The sequence below is a fragment of the Calidris pugnax genome, unplaced genomic scaffold (genome assembly GCF_001431845.1).
Source record: "Calidris pugnax isolate Ruff unplaced genomic scaffold, ASM143184v1 scaffold207, whole genome shotgun sequence".
Taxonomy (NCBI): Eukaryota; Metazoa; Chordata; class Aves; order Charadriiformes; family Scolopacidae; genus Calidris; species Calidris pugnax.
The window spans coordinates 1282479-1307112 of record NW_015090931.1 but is presented as its reverse complement, the minus strand read 5'-3'; the positions used below and the strand labels follow the sequence as shown (position 1 = coordinate 1307112).

The following is a 24634-nucleotide window of genomic DNA, read 5'->3' as shown; positions in this document are numbered from 1 at the left end:
CCCCCCCTGCAAAAAAAAGCAAAAATGCTTCGTTATTTTTCTTTTTTAGAAAACAATATGTGCCTCTTGAGAAGTGACACTCTGGGAGCTAACATTTTTTTTCATCAAAGTTTTCTTCCTTTTCACACATTGCTTCACAGAGGAAAGTCGGCAGCTGTTTTTCCCAAGTGCTCTGGCATGTGCAGCATCAGTTCAGCAAGGGAGCCTTGGAAACACTAATTTACTCTCCCATAGGTGTTGAAAAGAACAACCCTCACACCTTGGGGCACTGCATGTGCTTTATCTTGCAATAAGGTTGATACCCCCCACCCCTTTTCAAAAATAGAGCAAGGCTTCAGGAGATAAAAACCTAGAAGTCAAGCAATTCTAGTTGAGGATCAAAATTAATCTAGGCAAAAGGCTGACAGGTCAATTATACTTCTGTATGCAGAATATGTATATACACACTGAAAAATGTCAGAGTTCATTTGCCATTTAATTTTCTGAACAGTTTTCCTGGACTTTCACCTTCTCACACAATATAGACCAAGGGATTGATCAGGGTTTTTTTTTTGTATACACTACAAGAATATAATGTTACTGAAGGGACGCTAAACTTTCAGTCTACCTAATCAACAACAGCTTAAAAGGCTGTCTTTGACTTAACCACCCCTATTCACTTTAGTTATAAGACTGAATGCATTTCTTTACAGTCACATTATTTTTGTACCTTCTGCTTCTTAAGACACCCCTGCAAACGAAGTCTGATAATCAAGCTGAGAATCAAAGTGCTTGATTAGTTTGTGCATAAACTAAGTTCAAGAGGACCACTTTTTGCTTGGCATCATGAAAAGAATGAATGTTTTAATGTACTTGCAGTATCAGGATTTGATAAGGAGGTAGATCAAACGCAGTAGGTATGCATAATCTATTTCATTATGCTAGATAAACTAAAAAAAAAAAAAAAAAAAAAAAAAAAAAAAAGGTTAACAGTGAAAAAGGTAAGTGCAGCTGCCACTCCTTAAATGTCTCATTTCAGTTATTCTCTGCAGCCAAAGCACAGCTTTTACTCCTGCAGCACCTTAAAATAAAAAAACAGAAAAAAAACCAACAAAGCATTACATGCATTGCTTGGTCCAAAGCACCGATTACAATTTTATTCAACTTCAGCAATACACCCTCTGCTACTGTTTTTGAATACTTGGGCTTCCTGCCCCCATATTCTAATAGCAAACCAAGCAGCAGAAGTGACCGACTGAAGCATCAAGTGACTACTGGTGAGAAACTGCATTTCTGCCATTCCATGGTCCTTACAGACTCTGTGATTGCATAAACTTTGTTACTCAACAACTACAGCTTCCAAATCTGAGAAAAACAAGCTCGGTACCTGTCTGCTGCTTCCTGTAACTGGTTTGTAAAAGGCCAGTTCATTGCTGGGATACAATCCAATCAGGTCAGCATTTATATTTAATCATCCAGTCATAATGCAGGACAATTCAAACAATGGTACAATTGTTAGTTTCTAAATTTAGTTGCAAACGAAACTAGATTTTCATTCCCTGTTAAGGTTCCTAGTATGCTTTGTTCTAACTCTATTAATAGAAGAATGATATACCGTATTCTTGGAAGTATTTTCCTTTTGTTTGAGCATTCCTGTGGCAGTAAGATTACATATTGTCACAATAGCTTTCTTTTCTTGGCTGATGGAAATAAACCTGAATACAGTTCTCTATGATATATAAATTTTAATGGTATTCTTCACCACATATAAGACTAAAACCCCCCAAAATTCACACAATACATTGCACACAACTATCAAATCACAGAATCACAGAATTTTAGGGGTTGGAAGGGAACAGATCAATGCCTATCACAAACCATTAGCGTCAAACAGAAGGTCACTGATACATACTGTAGACAAATTAAAGCTTCAAATGCATTTAAATGTCTGTAACAGTAAAAAACTAATTCAAATTTATGTTAAAAAAGTTTAAAATTGACAATTCAAAAGATTGAAAATATTCAAAATCTCTATAAAATTAAGCTCTTTTGAGCCTAGAGTCATATATTCAGCATCATTCACATACCTGGCACAACAAACAGCTTGATTTATTAGCCAGCTCTTAGCTGTTTTCTAGTCACACTAGTCATACCTCTCTGCATTCCTTTCCTTCTACCACCATGCTCCTGCTTTCAAGGCCTTATGCAACTCACCTCTCCCTCTCAAGATGTCTCAACAGCCTACTCAGTCATACCAGAAAGCGTTGCTGAAGTTCACCCCTAAACTTTAACACGTCTTGCTCCTATCCAAAATGAAAGCAAAATCTGTTGCAAAAGGGAGTTCAGTGTTTTTTCTGTCATCCATGCAGTGGGATGCATGGATGCAAAGGCAAATCTGGGATTGCATTTGAAGGGTTTAAGTCAGTAAATCTTACACTCATCCTCAACCCAGTACATTTGGAAGAGGAGGAAACAAGCAAAGCAAAACAAAACAACAACAACAAAAAAATCACCAAGGCCTTCCCAACATCTCAGTTACTGTGAGACACTGGATTAAGCCAGCTGCACCTGCCTCCGTAAAACACATTCCACATCCCTTTGCTCACAGCAAAGTTTCCTCCTTGGGGCCTCCAAAGGAGTGTAATTGCTTTTTCAAGCAATAAAACTAAGCGTAAATGCTCCCCACGGCCCTGAATTTTTCTGGGACATCATCATCAGCGTCCTATCATCCACTATAAAGTTGTGTTACACTGAAACTCACCCCGTACCTGATGACATTGATAAAATACTTTGAGGTAAGAAAGCAACAGAAAAGCAGGTGAGTGCAGTAAAATTCAAGTATTTTTCATTCCTTCTCCTCAATGCCTCTCAAAGGTTGGATGTGAAGCTGAGGGATACTATGCAGTTACGTACTAGCATATGACTTCACTAACATCCGACCATGTTGTTATAAAAAACATTTCAAACACCCCCCAACTTACATAAAAATTATTCCTGTCAATAGTGTTAATGACAGCAATCTACCAATAACCAACGAATCAACACAAGGGGTTAGAGGGTGAAGTAAGCTGCCCCTGCTCTTCAGTATCAAGATAGTAACTTTCACTCAGCTGATTCATTCCCAAAGCGCTAATCCGAGTTTATCTGCAGCCATTCTTGCTTCACTTGACAGGATGCCAGCAGAATAATTTGAAACTGGAACCCTCTGTGCAATCTTTCTAGCAAGCCAAATCTTCACATGCATGTAACATCAATGTAAGGAACGTCAGGGTTTGCTCCAACCATTAAATGAAACTAAACTGACACATGCCTACAAAATAGTGCCATTTCCACTGAACTGCAAACTGAGATACACAAAGGATAAACTGACCAGAACAAGATCAGTGAGTGACAGAATAGATTTAATTTCTCCTTTTGTGACTATTAGTCACTTCCATAAACCACATGAGGCTTTGAAAAGAACTGGGTAAGAAAAACAAGGGAATCCTTTTGCATATGTGGCTACAAAGAAACTAAACGTCTCAGAATCATTAAAGCTTAGAAACGCTTCCATTAAATTATCACCCAGAGCAAACCTCACTTTGGTAACAACCGAAAGTTAATTCTCAACTGAGATTTCAGAACAGAAACTTTTCTTCTTGTGGTCTGAGCCACATAAAAGAGCGTTTACACACTTCAAGGACCTTCTGACACACAAAGCAGAAGCAAAACATGAAGTGTTCTGCTTTTTTCCCCACCTGCAAGAAAAAGAAGTCATGTACCTGCCTATAGCCAAACAAGCCTTACAAAAAGGTAAGAAAAACGTAATCCCTTTTCAAATCATTGTGATCTATGAGTTTTAGTCCATCCTTACTGCTGCAGAAGACATTAGAAACACATCTACTAGCTTCTACAAGGTAAAGCAGGAAAAAGAAGCTTGGAAAAGAATGGAAAATTTAGTCAAATTATTACAACAGGCAGAGAAGTTAATGGATAAAATTCTAGTTTAACACCATAGCAATGTTAAAATTCAGAAGGTATCAAACAACCTGTCAAACAAAAAGCCATACAGAAAAAGACTAAACATACTGAAGGCATCCCCACATATCAGATTAGACTGTAAGCATTTCACAAACACCAAAGGGACAGCAAAGACCGGTGTACCAACAGTAACATTTTCACATTCCACCAGTCGCTTGACAAGCATGTCTCAGGCCCACGATTGCAGATCTCCTCACCTTCTTCCTCCACCTTAACCTATCCTTAAACCTTTTAGGTGCCCCCGGCACTGTGCACAAATAGCTAGGGAAGCACAATTGCCCAAGGGGAACCGAGTGCATGGCAGCTACTGGAAATGCCAGTAGGCAGCCATCTGCAATTAACACTATGTCTTTAAAAGTCTGACCCCAGGGTTTTTGCAACCTGACCTACTGTAACACATGATATGGAGGTAAAGCACATACAAGTATTTGTCAACTGTCAGCAACCGAAAAGGAGTTCCTGCCAAAGTACTGTGTCAGGAACAACACCCCTACTTTGACACTAAACTGTAAGACTTTCAGGAAACTTTGAGTACTAGAAAGCAAAAATTTACAGCCAAACTGAAACCATTATGTAGTCCACAGACAGAACAACACAAGTATGGTTCTACACAGAAACAGGAGCTCTAAGGGCATCATCTAAGGAGCATGCACACACATGCTACCAACCAGCTATATGCTACTGTCACTTCAATTGCTTTAGAAATTTATCGACTTAAGCCTAGGAACTAAAGAATCAAACCCACTTTTTATTTCTGGAATAAAAGTTACTTAGGAAAACAAACTAATCAAAAATGTAAATTGTTTTTCATCCTGTTCTGCAACTCCTCAAAAAGCTTCTGAGACACCGTTCTGACTGGAGAGAAGAATCCTCATCCCTGGCCACTAGAAGAAACCCACATTATCCAGCAGATCTTTGCAGTGCTGGAACATAGAAAGAAGAGCAATCAGTGCCAAGCGCTGACCCTGGCAGCAAGCTGCTCAGTTCAGTCAAAGGCCAACAATTTGCCTCTCACAGCTTTGTTTGTGGAGCCTAGAATGACTAGCTGGACATCCTGCATTCTCTGTGAAAAGCTCATACTGACTAGGAATCATAAGGGGTGAAGGTCCAAAATGCCTTCCATCACAGAATAGACACGCACGTGCAAGGGAAAGATATGGCAGGCTGAGCACATACGTTATTATGTAATAAACAAATTTATAAATAATGGATAGGTGGATTGTTTCTTGTGGCTGTACAAGGAAGCTGTTAGATCATAGCTGTTTTTTTGCAGGTTTTTTTTTCTTTTCTGATAGTTTTTTTGCATAGTTTTTTTTAACAAGAATCAAAATTCACTTGTGGAACACTAATGCAGTCTTGTTAATCAGATCTAGAGAATCCAGCAGCAGAATATGTAAGAAGATATTGCTCTCTAATTATTTACTAGCACATATCACAAGGCCCAAACACCTGGAAAGCTGCTGACAATCATCTGCCTGCTTAGTTAACTGCTACCACTGTAGGCCTTAAAGGAGCATTTTCATCTTTATTGTATTTTTGAGTTGCCTGGAGGGTTCATGAAGGCATTTCTCCTGCTGTTTAGTAAGTTAGATGATGTTTTATTCTTACATAGCATCAAGAATAATTGCATGTATATATTAGTTTCCATTGTACGTTCCAGCTAAGATGCATTCAGGAACATAATTCTGCCTTAAGGCTGAAGGTATTTGCAGTACATGTCTGTCTTATCAGCATGGATCATACGAAATTCTTGGCGAGTTCTTCATTTTGATTGTAAGAAAAACATTCCAAATAGAGTTTTAAAATGCAAAGTTATGTTAAGTTCATTTGCAACTTTAACACAGCCATGAATTATGCTATACTATTTGGCTCATAAACCACATACAGTGACCTGACGTATACAGGTCACTCAAAACAAGAGATTCTGCAGCTTCAATGATTTCAGCTCCCTAAGAAAATAATGCAACTTACCACTATCTGTTACATAAAGGACTCAAAAAATGTTTCCAATGACAGTTGGATTCTCATTTATCTTATAATTCTAATAATCACAAGCTGCGAAAAATAGAATTCCTAGTATATTCATAAATTTTATATTGTTTACATAGCTTCATTTAGAAAAATAAAGGGGAAACTAGAAATCATAGCTGTAGTATCTCTCCAAACTATTTTTCTGTCTTTTTCTACAAAATAATGAAGAAATTGTTGTCTTTATAAAAGAAGCAGAACTGCAGTGTTATTAATAAACTGTAGGATAAAGAATATAACCAATGTAGGAGCCACACTGGCAATTTCTCTCTGCTTAAGTTTGGTATGCATAAGAAACATGAGCTTTCTCACAGTTTCAAACGTTAGGCAAGAGGAAAGATCAGCTCGCTCTGCTGATAGAGAAACTGCCACTGAATTCATAGCCACTACAGCCTACTTCCATACTGCATGGACTCACATCTGTGCAACAAAAAGAAGCTGCATCCAAACATTTCTATTTCTGTCCATGAAAGGCAGACCGTAAAACAGTTTGAAGAGACCCCGTACACTCAGTAGAGACCTGAGAACCCACGCTTTTTATCAGGCCAACAAAAGTGTAGTCATTAATTTCAAAAGGGCAATGATTCCACCAATATTGATAAAAGAAGGTCCAAAAAACATTCCAAACTCATCACAGTTTTGTTTAAATTAAGAATTTAAGCAATCGCCATGTAAAGTGTACATCTAAAGACTACATCCATAAATACAGGCTCTGTAACTGCTATAGCTTAATGAGTGCAGAGTCAGGCTTTCCATCCATCTCAGGTCACCACATTTAAACCACATTCCCAAGAGACCCCTGCAAGGCAAGTCACCAACACATTGTCATGGATATTTACGTTTCTGTCACCAGAACCACCAGCCAAATGACAACACCTACTCACTAAATGTACTTAAGCAACAGAAGCATCAAATACAATGTGAAATTACCCATATCAAAGAGCTTACAAGATGGATTCAGAAGACAAGAAACAGACAAATACAGGAGATGAAGAAGGTAACAGAACAAGAAGGGTGGCAGTAAGAGCGGAACAGTTATGCAGATCAACTGCACCACCTTTGAGATTTATTGAAAAACAAACAAACAAAAAAACCCAAACAAAAAACCCCAAACCAACCAAAAGGAAAACAAAACCCGAAACACACACTCTGGAAATAATCACATAAAAAACCGTATCATCTGGTAGTTCACCGAACACCAGTAAATACCTGCTAACCGCAAGCAACACAGGATACTGGCTAAAACACGCAGACTCCACACGCAAAAAGGACAGTTACAGTACCAACTATTCCACAAGCCACAAAACAAACTATGAGGCATAATTACAGCTTCCGTCCATGTTTTAGCAGGGCTGGGGGGGCAATGACTATGGACAGCTTCAGTTCCCTGCGCCCCCGCAGGCACACCACGCCGCCCCTCCAGCCCCCAGGGCTGCAGCTTGCTGTTCCCAGGTGCTCCGTAGCTGGACGGACTGCTGCACTCCAGCAACAGGTGCAGGAAACAACACGTTTTCTCATAAAACTTGAACAGTTCTTTTAAAAAACAAAACAACCCACCCAAAACCTCCACAGCAGGGAAAAGAAGATTTTTTTTTTCTAATTTTTTTTTTTTTTTTCCAAACTTGGGAGTTTGTTCCTCCACAGAAACAACGGGTATTTTCGGTTAAAACATTGACCTGCATCCTGAGGCACGACCGGTACTTAAAAGTACAAAATTACGCCTGGTCTCCTGGCGCTCAAGGGCAGGGGGCCGGCATTAAGAGGGGGGCCGGTCGGGGCACCCCAGCGCCCTCCTGCCCCCTTGGCCGCCGGGCCGGCTCCCCGCTCCGCTGTTACCGGGGGGAAGGCGGGCTGCCCGCCGCCCTACGGCTCCAGCAGTGTCCCCGGCACGCCCGGGGAGGGGACAAACGGCGCGAAACCTGCCGCTGCCCCGCACCCACCTCACGGGAGCGGCCTCCCCGCTTGAAAGGGCGGGTGGTCCCGGCCCGGCCCGGCCCGGCCCGGCGCGGCTGGCAGGCGGCGGGCACACGTAAAGTTTAAAACACGCGCTCACACTCGTTTAAACGTGAGTTTAAAACGCTCACACCTGTTAAGGACACGTTACAGACAGCCGCAGCCTCCTCTCACGGTGACACACACACACACCCCCACCCCCCAGCCCACCTCACAGCCCCGCCGCCGTGGGGGTCCCGGCCGGGGGGACACTACCACGGCCTAGTGGGGGGGGGAATGTGCCGGAGTTAGCGCGGTGGGCGAGGGAGAGGCTACCGACCTGCTCCGCCCCCCCCACGGGCTCCCGTGGTTCGCTCCCGGCGGAGCCCTGCGTCGCTCCCATGGTAACATCGCCGGCCCCGCCGCCCGCCGGCCCCGGGCGCTAGCGGCCAGGTCCGCCCGCCCCGGGCATGCGGCTCCCCCGCCTCGGCACCGCTGCCCGGCAAAGGGCCGCAGGAATCCGGTCCGGCCGCTGGCCGGCGGGGGCGGCAGGAGCCCGGCGGGGACAAAGGCGGCAGTGAGAAGTCCGCCACAGAGCGACTTTGTACGGCCGGGGCCTGGCCGGCCTCCGCTGCCAGCCAATCAAGCCTGCAAACGCCTCGGGGAGGCAAAGAAACGTTTTCATTCTCCCCGGGAAGAAAAGAATTGTTATTCTCCGTTTACAAAAATATTTCTTGTATTCTCGCCCTTGGCAGCAGCCAGGAGCTGACGCCTGTCACAGGGCAAAGGGGAGAGATGGCCGGGCCACGCTCCTGAGGCCGAGCTTTCGGACGGTACCCACAGCCCTGCTGTGTCAGACGGACACACCACCCATTTCTGCCTTTTCTGTTGGTAGGTTTTTGGAGGAGGACACGGAGTTGAAAGCTTTCACCCACCTGACGGCGTCCCCAAGCCCACCGCCTTGGCTGAGTTTCCTTCCCACCAGTCCCACCTTCCACATCGGTCTCAAAGTCAACACTGCTGCAATTCAGAGTCTGAATTGCTTGGTTTTGAGGCTGTAATTACATGTTTTTAAAAAGGCACGTTCTTGAGGTAGCAGTATTCTCAAGAGCTTGCAGAAATGACTCGTCACTAACGGCACTAAGGAGGAAAAGACGGGCAGGAGTTCAACCACACTTGTGTACAGAAATAAAGATTTCTTTCCCAGTGCTACTGTCTTCCTGGAGTTATATTATTTTGGGTGGATGAGTCAATACTTGAATCAAGCCTTGGAAGGAAGAAATAAAGAATGAGGACAAACTGTAAGAGAAGAGCTTTCTTAAGCCAATGCTTTAAAAAAAGAACCCAAACAGCACGTTACTGTGTATGGCTTACCCTCAAATTTGGAGAAAAAAAAAGGCAGAAAATTGACAAAGCATGAACTTTTCTCTTCTTTCATCTGGTCCCTCCTCTCAGTTTTAAAAGTCAGCAATATCATCCAACTTTTGTTGCAACACCAGCAGTCTGGTACACAACCAAAGTCAAGACCACTTGGAAAAAAGAAGCGCTGGGGGTCAGGCTCCTCATGCTCGTGGGGTTCTGTGATAGCATCTGGCATCAAGAATTTCTCCATGCGGCACACAGCAGGGCAGGGCAGAACAGCTGCCACCCTCTCCACTGCTGAGCGCTTCTGCATATCTCTGCAATCTGGAGGCAACTTTCCAAAGAGTTAGCACTGGCTGGCAGCATCAACGTGAGATATTACACCACAGTGTCAGCAGAGAAAACCACTGTACAATACTTACCTCCTTGAAAGGACAAGACATAATGAAAACAACATGAGCTGGTTGCCGCTTATGATAGGATAAGATTTTGCTGCAGGTGACTACGTAGTTTTGGATGCAAGATCAATTTTTAGTTTTAGCCAGACGGCAATATACTTTTTCAAAAGAGAGCAGTTGTCAGACATAAGGTGGGATAGGAAAAGCAGAAGCCACTAGAACCCTGTGAACTGCAGTCTCTTAACACACATACCAAGTTTGTGGCAGCAGAAAGCAGAGCACCAGCCTCCTACAGCCACCTCCCTCCACCCAGGCTCTGGCAGAAGATGAAGAGCCAGCACTCCTGATTTCCCCACCAGACACATCCTGCTGGCAAGTACAGGCAGTGCCAGTCAGAGCAAGGTTATGGGTCCGCCTATCCTGTCCAAGGCCAAGGAGGATTACTTGCTCTAGCCAAAAAGCTGCGGCTTGGCCTAAAGCCTCTTTTTTGGCATGTTCTGTGACTTTATCAAAGCCACACAGTGTTATCAGGCTATACTTCCTGAGCTGTAGGGCAGCAACCAAGGTTAACATGCTTAGTTAGCCTGAGGTAAGCACAACACAGATGCAGGAACCAACCACAGTTATGCAAGCAAAATGGGCTAGTTTTCAATCCCTTACCACAAATCATCACCTGGGAAGGGCCTATCTGTTTGTCTCCATTCAGTTTCCTGCAATAACAGATGGAAAACAACCCATCTGGGCTTATCAAATATTTCTCATGTTTTTTCCATAAAATTTCTCACTTGTACAAGTACAGAGGGCACATATCTTTCCCTGCTTTCTTATTTCTTTTCTCAAACCAAGCAGCTACTCTGCCACAACAGGCAGATAAATCACCCCATACCAGCCTGCAAATGTGAACAGTAAGTGACCTCTAGTGCTCATGCTAACGCTAGAGCTTGGTCAAGTGCCCAGATGCCTACACTGATGGCATGGACTGATGTAACTATTAACGTCAATCACAATTTACAAGTTACTTATCCTGCAATTCAGCCACAAAGTACAGACTTTCAGGCCTTCCTGGGTACTTCCTGCCCTTTGACCAAGCTATCCTCCCAAGGTGGATACATATGTAGGTCTTATGAGGGGAGAATGATGCCACCTAAACCAAAAATGCATGGATACAAGATAGCAGTGTAACCACTGACAAGAGCTGCAGGAGCTCCTCCAGCACCACAAGTTCCTGCCTGCTGTGACAGGAAAAGGGAGAAGAGGTACTCAAAGCACCCAATTCACCTAACAGGTGAATGGACCTCCACCAGAGAACAGCATCCCCGTTCTCTTCCCTTGTAAACCAAAGCAAAACAAACCCAAATCCCTAAACTGCAACTCAAACCAGCACATTATACTTAGATACTACTTCTCCTCCTGAGTAAGCTTCTCTTAAATGCTACAAGACCCTGCGTTATGGATCATGAGCGACTACACAGGAGACCTACAAACTAGCCAAAACTAAGCTGGGGCAGCAGGAGACAGAATGGTCTGTTCTGTCTATGCAGGTTTCTGCGCACTTCAGAGTGGAGGCATGGCTGCATGCACTTTTCACTCCTTGTCCCCCTTTGAAACAGGAGGTGTGGGTACAGCTGTAGTCAGTGCTGGAAAGGATACTGCATCATGAAGAGCAAAGGTGGGTACCAGCACCATGTCAAAATTACATGAATTGGGCTACAAATGTGCAGCTCCTCTGCAGTGTTTAGGACCACCTATTCTACACACGCCGTAACTGTCCAAAACAAAATCATGAGATGGGGATTTCATTAAATGTTACGTAGGTGTGTAGAGATTTTAAAATTAACTTCCATGGAAAGATTAATTGGTATTAACTCCATGAGAAACATGCAAGTAACTTCTAGTGATCACATTGAGATTTTCAGTTTAAGTAATCAAGGCAGGCGTTGTTTGCCTACAATCAGATTAAATCTATGGTTTGTGTAGCACTAATTTAGACAGATCACTTGCTGTAGCTTGAGTCATGCAAAACCTAGGACGTATTCCATAAATTATCTAATACTACTGTGAATGAAGCAGTTGTGCTGCTTCCAGCATCAGCAAAGGGAACACCCATGAAACACTACACTATAGGATGCAAATTTCCAACAAGCCTCTCTCAGTTACTCTTACCAACCAAGTAAGGCTATTCAGCAACTTGTCTGCAGCAACCAAGATTGGTTACCATGCTGTGATTCAGATTTTCTCCACCACGTCCCCAACATCAAGCCTGTTAACTGGCCCCTCTGACAAACAGTTGTTTTGTTTTGGTTTTTTTTTTTGTCAAATAGTTAAAATCCAACACTTGGTAGTGCTGCTAGACAGCATGGCAAACAGGCAACCCTCCTGAAGAAATGGGAACCGATATCAGCAACAGATATTGGGAATGTAGGCTGCTAGTCCAGTTGTTAAACTGTCTGAACAGGGATGTCGGTTTTGCTTTTGTTTTTAAGCAAGTGTTCATGATCTTCTGATGAAAGGCACTGTAGAAGTTTCTAAAAATACCATGTTGTCAAACAGCCTTTCCCTCTTCCCTTCCAGGCAATCTCTTTAGACTGCTGTTTGTCATCAGCTTGCAAAATCACACAAATCAGTCAGCCCAGTCCTACTTAAATGATTCATAAATCCAATTACGCCCTATTCTTTATATAGTAAGCTGGGACCTAACAGATTCAACCTTCAGGATTAAAGGGTGCGTAGGTAGCTGACCTCTGACTCTCAAACTGCTCAGGAGCTACATATGGTTCAAACATGCAGCTCTACACTGGGGTTATGTCACATGTATGGCACAGTAATCTTAATCTTTGCCTTGAGGGGGCTGGAGAAGAGAAGCCATGAATGCTATCTTAGCGTGTTACCATGTGTAGAAGTCAATCCAGTGGAGGGCCAGCATGATGGTGGGGTCTGAAGCACTGGCCCTGCAAGAAGAGGCTGTGGCATCTGGGCTTGTTCAGCCTGGAGGAAGGATGGCTTTGGGACACCTAGCAGCGGCCCACTGGTGCTAACTGGGGGAGACTGAGGAGATGCAGCCAGGTTCTTAACAGTGCTGTGTAGTGGGAGGACAGGAGACAATGGGCAAAAGTTCAAACAAGAGAGGTTCAGATCAATATAAGGAGAAAAAAATTGCCCCATGAGGACAGCCAAACCATGGACCCAGCGCACAGAGAGCTCGTACCATTTCTGTCCTTGGAGGTTTTCAAACCCCAATTGGGTAAAGCCCCAAGCTTGTTCTGATCTCACAGCTGACCCTGCTTTGGGCAAGAGGTTGGGCTAGAAAACACCTGAGATCCCCTTGCACTGGAATTAGCCTATCATTCCTAGGTTACTGCATGACTGAAGTGCCCACTGAAAGCGGTGTGAACTATTCATTATCCTGTCCCTTGTCTCCAATTCCGAAGTACAGCTTGTAATGGTGTAGCATGAAGATTTTGGCATGCAGCTTTCAGGGTCCAGTATACTGGCCATCTCTGGTCTAGCATAAGGATGCACAGATATACACACTTTCCAGGTTTCAAAGCAGCAATTCTAAGGCTGTTATTTTAGAAAGCACAGATGTCCCCTGAATAAAAACAAAGCCCAATATAAACAGCATCCCACATTTCATACGTACTTTTTCTGTGATAATCAACAGTACAAAATCCTCTGTGGCTTGCCTGGCTACCTATTTTGACCTTCTCATGGTAAGGATTTTTTTAACTTTTTCTTTTTTTAACCTAGATATGCAGATTTTCCTAGATGCTTCAAATCCATGGAATTCAAAACACATAGAAAAAGATTTAAAGCAACAATCAGCACTATTCTACAACAATTATAAACATAATTCCAAGTTCACAAAAAATGAAAAGATGAATGTGCTGTCACAGACACTGTTATACACTGAACAACTAGTACAGCACTAGAGATATTAACAGTATGAAATACAGTAATATAGTATATTTTTCTCAACAGTTTTGAAGTACTAGTCATCAGTTCTACTAGATCTCACATATCACAGGTTTTTTCTGCTAAAACCAGCCCGTGTGCTTGTTTGATTTGTTGCTACATCTTTGCAAAGAATATGTGAATTAGAAAATACAGGTGTATAGCATGTTTCACAGGATACATAAAAAAGAAGCATGGGAATACACTCTTTTATTGATTATTATCAAATACCTCTGTATAGTGGGAAGAATGAAGAAAGACAGTCTATTTATTCTAAACATATTTGCACCTGTACAATGTTTTGAACTACACAGCAGTGTTTTGAAAATTACAGTAGTAAGGCAAGCAAAAGAAAGAGTGTGACCTATTGCTAGACAGTGAAACAAAGACTTAACAGTGACTCTACGAGAACAACATGCCCCCCTCCTTCCTCTACGGACTACGCAAATTGCAGCGAGTTTCTTTGGCATAAGCACTTTATTAATTTAAGAAGCTACAAAAGCTCGTACTGTTATTCCAAAGAATGTAACAACAAAGTAGTTTAAACAGATCCAAACCACACAAGTGTGTACTGTTTTTCTCCTCAAACACCATACAAAAGTGCCTATCAGTGCTTGAAAGGAAATCTTTTCCCCACCCCCAACTTGTTCATCTTAAACAGAAGGCACCACATTGAGCACATTCTGTTTGAACATTCATTTTGTTTACATCTCATTTCCTTCCTCTCTTCTCCATGCTTCTTGACTACTCCTTGCAAGGCTGTGAAACAATCCTCTGCATTTAGCGATTTATTTTGCCTTCCCTCACTATAAATCAAGCCCTACAACATCAAAACCTTTACCATGGTAATAAACTGTTAAGGCTCAAATTAATTAAGACAACGCAGTAAAGAAAACAAAGATCCCATTCTCATGGAGATCATTATACTTATTAAGAACAAGCAAAAGAATATGCAGAATGCATAAGAAGTAACATACACAAAATTTTCTTAATTATTTTTTGCTGATACAGAGGTTAATTTAAAAAACAAAGCTCCAGAGAGCAGTTCTTCAGCCAAGATAGTCCTTCAGCGGCGAAAACTATGCTTCAAAGCTCTGCCTCTCCCCATCCTATTTATACTGGCAAACCTCCTGCTGACGAGCTCATTAAGAAACAAAGCATTTCTGCAGCCCTGTTCACCAACAGCAAGGTCCCAGCTAGGGTACTTTGCCTACTTTTGGGTGTTGTTTTTCAGGAATGAAATGAGCTCGTGACAGTTCAAGGGAGAATAGTGACAACAAACAATCATCAGGGAGAAAGCAGATGGACACAGCCATCGGTAATTCACTTGCCAGTTCCACAGCTCCCGGGAGCTACAGGCAAGGTGGCTGGATGCAGCTGCTGAGGCATCTTTCTGTAGTGGATCCACCGTTGAAGAGTTCTTTCTCGCTAGAAGTTGGGCTTGCAAGTATCCACATTCCCCAGTGTAAGGTTTGCATACCATACCATATCCGTGGAAGTTTTTTTTTTATTTTGAGGAAAGTGCTACAGTCTGCTGGAGATCTCAGCTGGGACATTCCTGCCTAGCTACACTTCACGATATTCTCATCTCTTATTATCCTCCACATAGTGCTCTAAGTGAACAGGACTTGCTTGTTTCTTATTTTATATAATTCCAACTTTTCTTTTTTTTTCCTATCATATCTTTAGAGTCTTATTAACTAGCATCCTCTCCCCTCACTGCCAAAACACTAAACTAACAGATGAGTGGCTTTGTTCAAGTGTACCACAAATTAGAAAGACAGAACAACTGATATCCACATTTCCAACTAAATTACTAAAACAGCAACAGCTATTAATCTCTCAAGAATGAAAGATAAGTGAATTAGTTTTGTGACACAGCATATAAACCTTTTGCTCTCTTAAAATTGTCATCTGTTAATGACTTACAAAAATAAGCCAAGCGTGCTTGATCAACACATAAAATTAAGGACACGTTTTATAGTCTCTCTGGAAGCACTTGAGAAGAGGTTTCAAAAGCAAGGTTAAGATGCCAAAAGGATTATATTTACCTTAATGATGTACTATAAGAAAATATGCAGCAAAACAACTTTCCCTGTGTGCGACTATTCTGTTTCCCAGGACTCTACTGAGTCAACAGCAATTCCCATTAATATTACCCTCTGTGCTTAAAGTAATTTATTTATCCCCGAAACCCATGCTAAATATTTATATTTGGTGAAGACATCACCATAGATTAAATCCATCCTTTACCATTGTTTAGCTAAGAGATGAACTAGCACAGGCCTGTGCATTATTATTTGCATAACTTTAGCAGAATATTGAGTTCATTGCAGAAGTCTCTCCTCTTTAGAGGCCTGTTGTACATCATCAAGCTTTCAGCAAATGTGTGTGCCTCATTCTAAGTTGCTTTGAATTAGTTAAGATTTTTACTTGCTCTGTTAAATACAGTTTCTCAAAACCTTTTAAAAACGTAGCTAACACAATGAACATTATAGGTAGCACATGGCAAGAATCTGTCATTTTAAACTAACTACTTGACAAATACCTTGTGAGGAATGATGGTTTTTGACTGTCTCTGTCTACTTGCTGTGAGATGCTTTGGGCTTGATGTGTAGCTGTGCTCCCAGTCCCACTCACAAGGAGATGGCAGTGCAGTAGTTTGCTCCCTGAAAAACAAAGTTTCATTTAAGTCATGTGTAATCATAGAAGAGCGACTGTGAAGCTTGAGACACTGAAGTCCTAGAGATAAAGAGGATATAAAATATATTTTCCTGATTAGTTTGGCATGCTTTAGCTTCCCTGGCAATCAAGCGGAAATAGTGCTTGAATACAGGAGATACTCAGCCATATTTACACTTGCAGCAACACTGCAAACTTTAAGTCAAGCGCTGTCCCTCATCAGGCATCCACACCAGCCTGCACATAAGGCAACAAAGCATTTTTGCTAACTAAACAGGCTACTGACAGGAAACATGCTTATATTCCCTTTATTGCACAGGTCCCCTCCACGAGGCATTTGGGCTTTTGGTTTAATTTAGTCTGATAGCTTAGTTTGCACAAGACTGTACAAATTTAAGATCGTAAGAGCATCCTACCTTCAGCATAACCTCAGTAAGAACAATCAGATACATGCACTTCAGTGATTTCACTTGGTAACTTAATAACTCCAGCTGCCAAACCATAAGAAAGAAATCCCAATGTCGTTTTCCACTCTTTCCCCTGCTCAACATATCTCAGCTACCCCCCTTCTTCACTAGCAGTATGTTAGCTTCCATTCAGCACCCCTGTCAAAAGGACTGCTTCTCCTCTCCCCGACTCCTTGTCCTAGCCCTCGACTACCCTTTGTAGGAAAACAGAAAATGAATGGTTTAACTAAGAAGGAGGAGGAACTTTTGACAGAAATAGAAACAGAAGCCAGTGGTTAGGTTTTGTTGGTTCAGTTGTTTTTAGAAGAAAAGCAATCCATATTTTGATCATCTTAATTTGTCTCAAAGAACATTTTTCCAAAGTGTTCCATCTTCAAGGAAGGATATAACCAGACTTCCATAGAAGTAACTTACTTGTTACTTGTAACAATATGTAACTACTTCCATTACTTGTAACAGGTTTGGGTCTGTTTGGGTATTTTTCTCTCCAATGTATATTTTTTTTTATTAACTGTGGTTAATATTCAAGAGGGCTGGAGCACCTCTCCTATGAGGACAGGCTGAGAGAGCCTGGGTTCTTCAGCCTGGAGAATAGAAGGCTCTGGGGAGACTTCAATACTTAAAGGGGGCCTACAGGAAAGACAGGGAGAGACCCTTTATCAGGGATGGAACAACAGGACAAGAGGTGACAATTTTAAACTGAAAGAGGGGAGATTTAAATTAGCTATTAGGACGAAATTCTTCACTATGAGGGTGGTGAGGCACTGGAACAGGTTGCCCAGAGAAGCTGTGGATGCCCCATCCCTGGAGGTGTTCAAGGCCAGGCTGGATGGGACTTTGAGCAACCTGGTCTAGTGGGAGGTGTCCCTGCCCATGGCAGTGGGATTGTAACTAGATGACCTTTAAGATCCCTGCCAACTCTAACTCTGCCACGATTCTCTGAATTCTGCAGAACTTCCCCAACTATCTACAAGCCTACCCCACATTTTATGGATTTGTCTTGTGTGTGGTAGCCACTTCTTCCTGGGTACAATCATAATGAGGTCCTGGGTTCAAAAAAAGCAAACTTCAAACTTCTAAGATATCTTAAAAAAATACATTTGGTCTCAGATAAACAACTTAGAAACCTCAAAAATGCATGCACCTGCCAAACATCACATTGTGAAACTATGAGGTCCTTTTCCCTCTCTGTTGATTCTTCCAGCACAAAACCATCTTTCTAGAAACGAGGAACTACTATTTTAAATCAAGATATGATTTCAAAAAACACAGATCATAAGGATGCTTAATATGAGTTTCTGCAATCACCAAAGAGCAGCAAGAGCTATACTGTGCATTATGAACAAAAATCAGCTTTATTGTTCCAGGCTGTGCACAGAATACTATTCTAAAGGATGCAGGGAAGTTAGCAGCAAGCTAAACCCAAATTACCACTGCTGTAACCATTTTGCTCCTGTGTGAAGATGCCAAAGTTATACAATTGATTTGTCACAAAAATCACACAACTATTCCTAGCAAAAATGGAGGTAGAATAACATACTCTGCAATGCCTTTTATATGGAAACGTAAAAATGCCTTAGCAAAATAATGGATCTGCCTTCCCTGCCTCTTTTTTTTTTTTCCTCTGCACGTTAATCTGGGTTTTTAATCAGGATTTTCACAACTTCCAAGTGATGGCACTGGAGCTGGCATCACACCCTAAGGCTATTTTTTATTTTAGGAGATGATTAAGAGAAATAAAGGAAGTATTTAAGATAAAGCATGCACCTGAATTTGTACAGTAAGGAGATGACCTCTATATCTTACATTCAGTATTAGGTTTTGGAAACTGTCTCATTATGTAAATTTTTTTTCTCCTATGCACACACACTTTTATATGAAAGTGACAGGATACCTCTGGAAGTTGAGTGAGAAGCTGATGTTAGAAAAGACAGTAATTAATTTGCTTATTCCAGTTTTATAGAATAAGCAGTCTGCCCCTACAAAAAGAACAGCGCTTTTTTCTTCAACTCATAGTTCACTTTGCCGCAATTGCTTGTTATCAAACTCTATTACAGGCCAATAACAACAGCTTTTCTGCTTTTGTGAAACTGTAGGAATGGCAAATCCAAACATAATTCAAACACATCTTAACCAGTTTGGAATTTCAAGTGTGTAGAACAATCGCATCAACTAAACCTCTCCCTGAAAGGAGGGAGATGCCCGACTAAGAATGCTGGAAATCAAAACTAGTATTAACACTCAGAAGTAGATGAAAGCCAAGCAATACCAGTTACAAAACAAAAAATAATGGATACTAAAGTTAGCAACTTTAATTTTTAGACAGCTTGTCTCAAGCTGTAACTCTGGCCAAACAAACCTACTTGAAAACAAAGAGGAAATTTTGCAAGAATGCAGCATTACTTTCCAACCGAGCTCCTCAAAGTATCAGTCTGTTTTATCGACATGTAAAGAATGGCTGCAAAATTAAAAAAGACTGGCACGTAGGTAACTTACGTGAAACAATCAAAGGAAGTCACAGTCTAGGACACTCCACCGTCCCGTGTAACAATACATTGTAATAAGAACCCCTTTTAACGGGCATATTTTTAACAAAAATCCCTACAAGCACTCATAAACATGATACCAGAAACTTAATACCAACTTGAAAAATACTTGTGTTGATAAGAAGCTGGAAACTGCTGGTATCAGTGCATTTTCTAGACTAGTTTTTGTGGGTTTGGTGATGCAACTGAAAAAAAAAAATAAAAAAAATCATACGGTGCACTCTATTTTAATTGCTTTTTCTGTTGCTACCACCATTAGAGGCAGTGCTCTTTTGGAGAAATTACAGGACAAGCCTGAGTTCAGCCATAGCCAAACAGTCACAGTTTTTCTTTGAAGTCTTGCTTATGCGAAACTGTTCCAACCCAGCAGAAACATATTAATTGCTCTTGAACAAAAGCCTCTCTCAGGTTGTACTCCTCTGCAAGGTCTGGAAGCAGATGACAGCATTCTAATGTACAACAACAATAGGAGAGACTAGAAGGGCTGTGAAGACACTCATCCATTGATGCTACTCATAAAGGGAAAGGTGGGAGAGAACAACAATCCCCAAACACTGTAAGTTTTTGAAGGAAACCGTTACAAACAGAAAGAATTTTCTGAAGCCTAATTCACCAGTGGTGTGGTACAAGAAAGCACTCTGGATTGTTTTTAACAAAACCCAGAATGCTCAGTATTTCACATTTTGAACATTAATAGCCTTAATTGACTTCTCTTTCAATAACTAAACTTTCCTTCAGGGAAACAGTATTCCTATGTATAATGTATTCTCTTGCCTCCTAGCAGAGAAGGAAAGTTGCACACACAGAAGAAAGTGTTTTTCTCTTCCACCTTTAGAAGCTGCTCGTTCTCTCATGGATAAAATTAAAATATGTATGTTTTTAGATGTGGGGAAAGGGGAATGCAAATATACATATATCAGGTTAGTAGTAAGCAATAAACACAAAACAATAATTTCATTTTCATGCTGGTGAGTATACACCTGTTTATGTTTTCTGTTATTTAGAAATAACACCTTCTCCTACTTACTTTACTAGCCAAGGACAAGAAGTACACAGAAATCTCTAACGACACCACAAAGTTTAACTACAACTGCCAAAGATAGACCATTTGGAAGGTACAAAAGAAAAATCACCTGTTTTATGGTTGACTCTCCTCTATTTTGGAAACAAATTTTAAAATTGCATGATTCAAGGTGAGCACAGCTTTTCCCATAGTTACTCACAGATGGCTTTTTAACACTTACCCTGGATGTTGCCACAGATTTGCATGTCTACCCTCAGGAAGCAGCTCCCTCTTATTAAGGGGAGTAATACCTATCGCTGCTTCTAAAATAGTTATGTATTTCTTGTACCGCATCCTCAAGAGTTCCACCACGCTAAGTTATCATCCAAATGCAGATGCTGCAACTGAAGTCATGCCTCTTCACTTATCTGAACTGCCACTTTTCAAAACATGCTGCAAGTTTGAAGCATAAAAATAATGCTTTTTCCCCTCTCCCAGGCTTGGAGAGTTAGCAGGAGAGAGAAACCAAAGAAAAACTCCTACCAGATTCCCCTGAAACGTCACTGTTACATAATTCAATCTTTGAATAAGACACTAATGAAAATGATTGAAGAGACAATCACGGTTCTAAGCCTGGCCGGATAATGCACACTCTCCAATTGACTAATCCTTTGCTAAATCTCTGCTGTCTATAATCTTTCAAGTACTAATGGAGCACTAGGTAACTTCTCTGTCAAATCTATCCAGGGAATAAGAGATCTGCACCACAGAAAACTTGAGAATGTTTTAGCCACTGTGACAGACAAAAATACCTTCTGCTTCAACTTTTCTTCTCAGGCCCAGGAAGCTCTGTACATTGGAAGTGTTACAAGGGATTTATCTGATCTTTTCAGAAAAGGCATGGGGAAACATTTCCTTATGTGACTTGTACAGAATTAAGCAAGCTAAAGACTCCCATTATGATACCTACTAGTCATTCAAATGTGCCTCACACAATGCCAGGAGCCACCTTCCATGTCAAAATTGTTCTAGCCATGAGGTAAGTAACTGTGCGTGCCAAAGACCTCAGGTGCTAACTGCAAAGGTGGAGACAGATGTTGAAGTAACAATGACATTTTGGAAATGCCGCAGCACTATCAAATTGCAGTACTAAGAGAGATGTACTTGATTGCAATATAACTAAGGAAATGTTGTTGTAATGCGACTTAGATATTAAGATAGTAAGATATGAATGCTTTATATGTAATTATGTATATTATATAAATATTATGTACTTATGCAGTAATACAGGTAAAAATGTAAAAAGAACAAATGGGACGAGAAGACTGAAGATTTCAGCCACAACTCCTTTCGTAAACTGTGCATTTTAGTTATTCCCTTGGCATTAGTAGACAGGGCTATATTTCTGTTGGGGTGACGTCATACTGCGTGCTACTTATTTAGAAACTGCTAAGATGAAAACCACAAGTTTTCATTACTTAGAGTCTAAGATATTCAGCTCTTAACAACAAGATTTGAATAATCACTGCCAGGTCCTATATTACTTACAATCCTGTGTTACCTGTATTTGGTGTTTAATATTCAGCCAAATTTGTAGGTTATGTTAACACATGCACACACTGAACTGTCTCAAGTCATTACTAAATAGTAATCCGTGGAACTGATCTTAGAAGAGCAAAATAAAATTAAGCATCTTTTAGATTCGAGGAGTACAACTGCAAACAATGTCACAGGGAAAAATTTAGTTTTCACCTTCCTAGTTGCATGCTGATATGTGACAAACACGCAGTCTGAAAATTCGTGATGTATTAAGAAAGTTAATTAACATATCAAAAACACAGAAATTAAATTAAGCAAGGAATTACTTCTCCAGGTCTTAACTACAACTTCAAACATCTGTATATAAAGTATTAAAAAGCTTAGGAAAGTGTAGTACTACTAGAAGTCTGCAAGCACTTCAACTCATTAAGCCTGCATGCATCTTGACTTTTGAGCTGCTTTGGCAGCCCTATTGCAAAGGCAGCACAGACTAGGAAAAGACAAGGTAAGAACTGGGCAGTTTTTTGACCATTCCAGTTTTTAAGAACCTTTCAACTGTAGCAGTCAATAATAATATTCAATTTTACTTAAACACAGAAATATTTTGATAAATTCCAGTCCTTCTTCAAAGTTGGTTTTGTTAGCAACATCAGTATTACCACAATTTCTCCTAAGAACTTTTGGTACTTCTTTCTGGGTCCCCCTTAACACTTTTTTTTAAACCCTAAATTTTCCCCTTATAGATCTAAGAATCAGCTCTTACAAAAACTTCCCAAAAGTACTTCTTAAAGCCAGAGTCCTGTGCAAAGTCTAAAAAAAAAAATAATAAAAATTTAGCAGAGCTCTAGCCCATCTTTTGTGTCTTTAAGCAAAGCCAATTAATTCTGACTAGAACAGATGCTCCAGAGCTAGCCTTGTGCACAGAGAAGCCAGCTCACAAAATAAACACAAGTTACTCCCAAGTACTGCTTTTGGCCAAATGGTTCACGAAATCTCTATATAACTAGAGGTAGTAAGACTGAGTCATAGTTTATCAACTTCCTTTAACTTTATTTGAAAACAGAAACTCAAAGCTGCTAGCACATCCATTGTTAGTGAAGGATGGCTTTTGCAGAGCAAACAAAAGGTCTAAAACATACCTTCATCCATTGTTTCCTGTTGGGGAGTTACCACCCACTCCCTTCTTCTGGCTTTGTATTTTTTCAGGAAGAATGAGCACCAAGTTTTATTGGAAAGAACACAGCACATTTTTCCTAACTGGGAACACACAACTGAACAAGTGAATAATCTAAGAATTAAGATGTTAAGAAAAATATTTGTGTCATCTCCAGGAACTGATGTTCCTCAGCCATATCCAAAAAGATAACAGCAAAAAACCACCGCACAGCTCAGCTAAAAAGATTCTTTGCTTATTCACTCTATTTGCATTCTCTGCTAAACTTCTCCCTGTGGATCTCTCACATTAATTACTAACCAGTTTACAAAACAAAGAAAATCCAGTAACACACATTTCTATCAAACCGATATGCTGCATTGTGGTGATGTACCAGAAGACTTGGAGCACTTGTCATAGTCTTACCAACCTATGCTGTCTTTAAGGAAAGACCACTCCGTGAGAACTGCTAGCTTTTTTTCACCTGTTTCAAGTCCTCTAGTCTTTTCTGTGCTTTCTTAGCTGAACGGGGGAGGGAGGGAGGGAGGGGGAGCTGATTTCCACCCAGCTGAAATTCTACAGATGACTTTTGCAAAAGCATTTCTTAAGTTTGCTTGTTTTCATTCACGCTGTAAAAATCGTAGACTCAATTGCAGCGGATGGTTTGGAACGTAAGACAGATTTCAGGGAACAGGGAAAGAATGACAGAAGTTCTCTTCTGCATTAAAGAAACATTTATGACATCAAAGCAAAAGCTTCCTTTTGCTCTAATCCTTGACAGATGAAAAGAGTCATACTCCCTTAATTAGATGTAGAGCATACTTCACGTAGAAACTTATGACAGAAGCATGATCGCAACTTCGGTCACTTCAGACCCAACTACAAAGGAGGAAGCCACTGCCCAACATAGCCACAAATTACTTTCCATCTTTGGAAAGAAAAAATAATTATTTTTTCTTTCTCATCTCTCAACAGAAGTCACTGTAACACCTACAGACCAAAGAATTCTCTCATACAGAGAGCAAAGAAACAAAGGTCTTTTCCTACATGCTTTTTCTCTGGTGACAGGAATAACTACAACATACAATTGTTAACTTCCACAACATATATCTATTTTGTTTGGGGCATATACCTAATAAAAGGCCTGAAAAAAACAATCAACGTATCTGTAAAACTTGATCCGTTGAAACAATCTTGAGGCAAAGGAGCATCAAGGATCAGAATGGGGGTGGGAACAGTTTCATGGGGAAGAGAAGAGGAGGCCCTGGAGACTTCTTTGACACAGCGTCACTGATGGCAGTCGCTTTTGGCCCCTCCTCAGAGATCGTCCCTTGCCTGAACAGTCCATATGTTCCTGGAGATCCTCAGAATCAGCTTATACAAAGTTGTGCTAAGGAGGCTAGAGACACCAGCAGTCAAATCTGCTGGCTATTAAGCAGAGCTAGATGATGAAGCAGATGTTAGAAGAGAGAGAGCAAGCCAGACTGCAGACAGCCTTGCTGTTAACAACGCACGCAGGAAAGATTCAGAGGTTTTCTCTAATGTCTCTATCTCCCCTCCCCCTGCCTCCCCCC

General features: G+C 41.1%; 1 protein-coding gene across 3 annotated transcripts in view; it reads right to left on the bottom strand.

Annotated features, from left to right (window-relative positions):
• Positions 1 to 24634, bottom strand: part of TJP2 (tight junction protein 2) — a 74331-nt gene that overhangs the window by 44412 nt on the left and 5285 nt on the right. The window contains exon 2 of one of the 3 annotated variants that reach the window (XM_014951648.1): positions 16219 to 16339. Coding sequence is in view for 1 of the 3 variants with exons in the window: in XM_014951647.1 (XP_014807133.1) it covers positions 8300 to 8362 (63 nt within the window). In the remaining 2 variants the exon portion in view is untranslated. Of the gene's footprint in view, positions 1 to 8113; positions 8133 to 8299; positions 8446 to 16218; positions 16340 to 24634 lie in introns of those variants that run through there. The other 2 variants (XM_014951647.1, XM_014951649.1) reach the window with 2 other exon arrangements.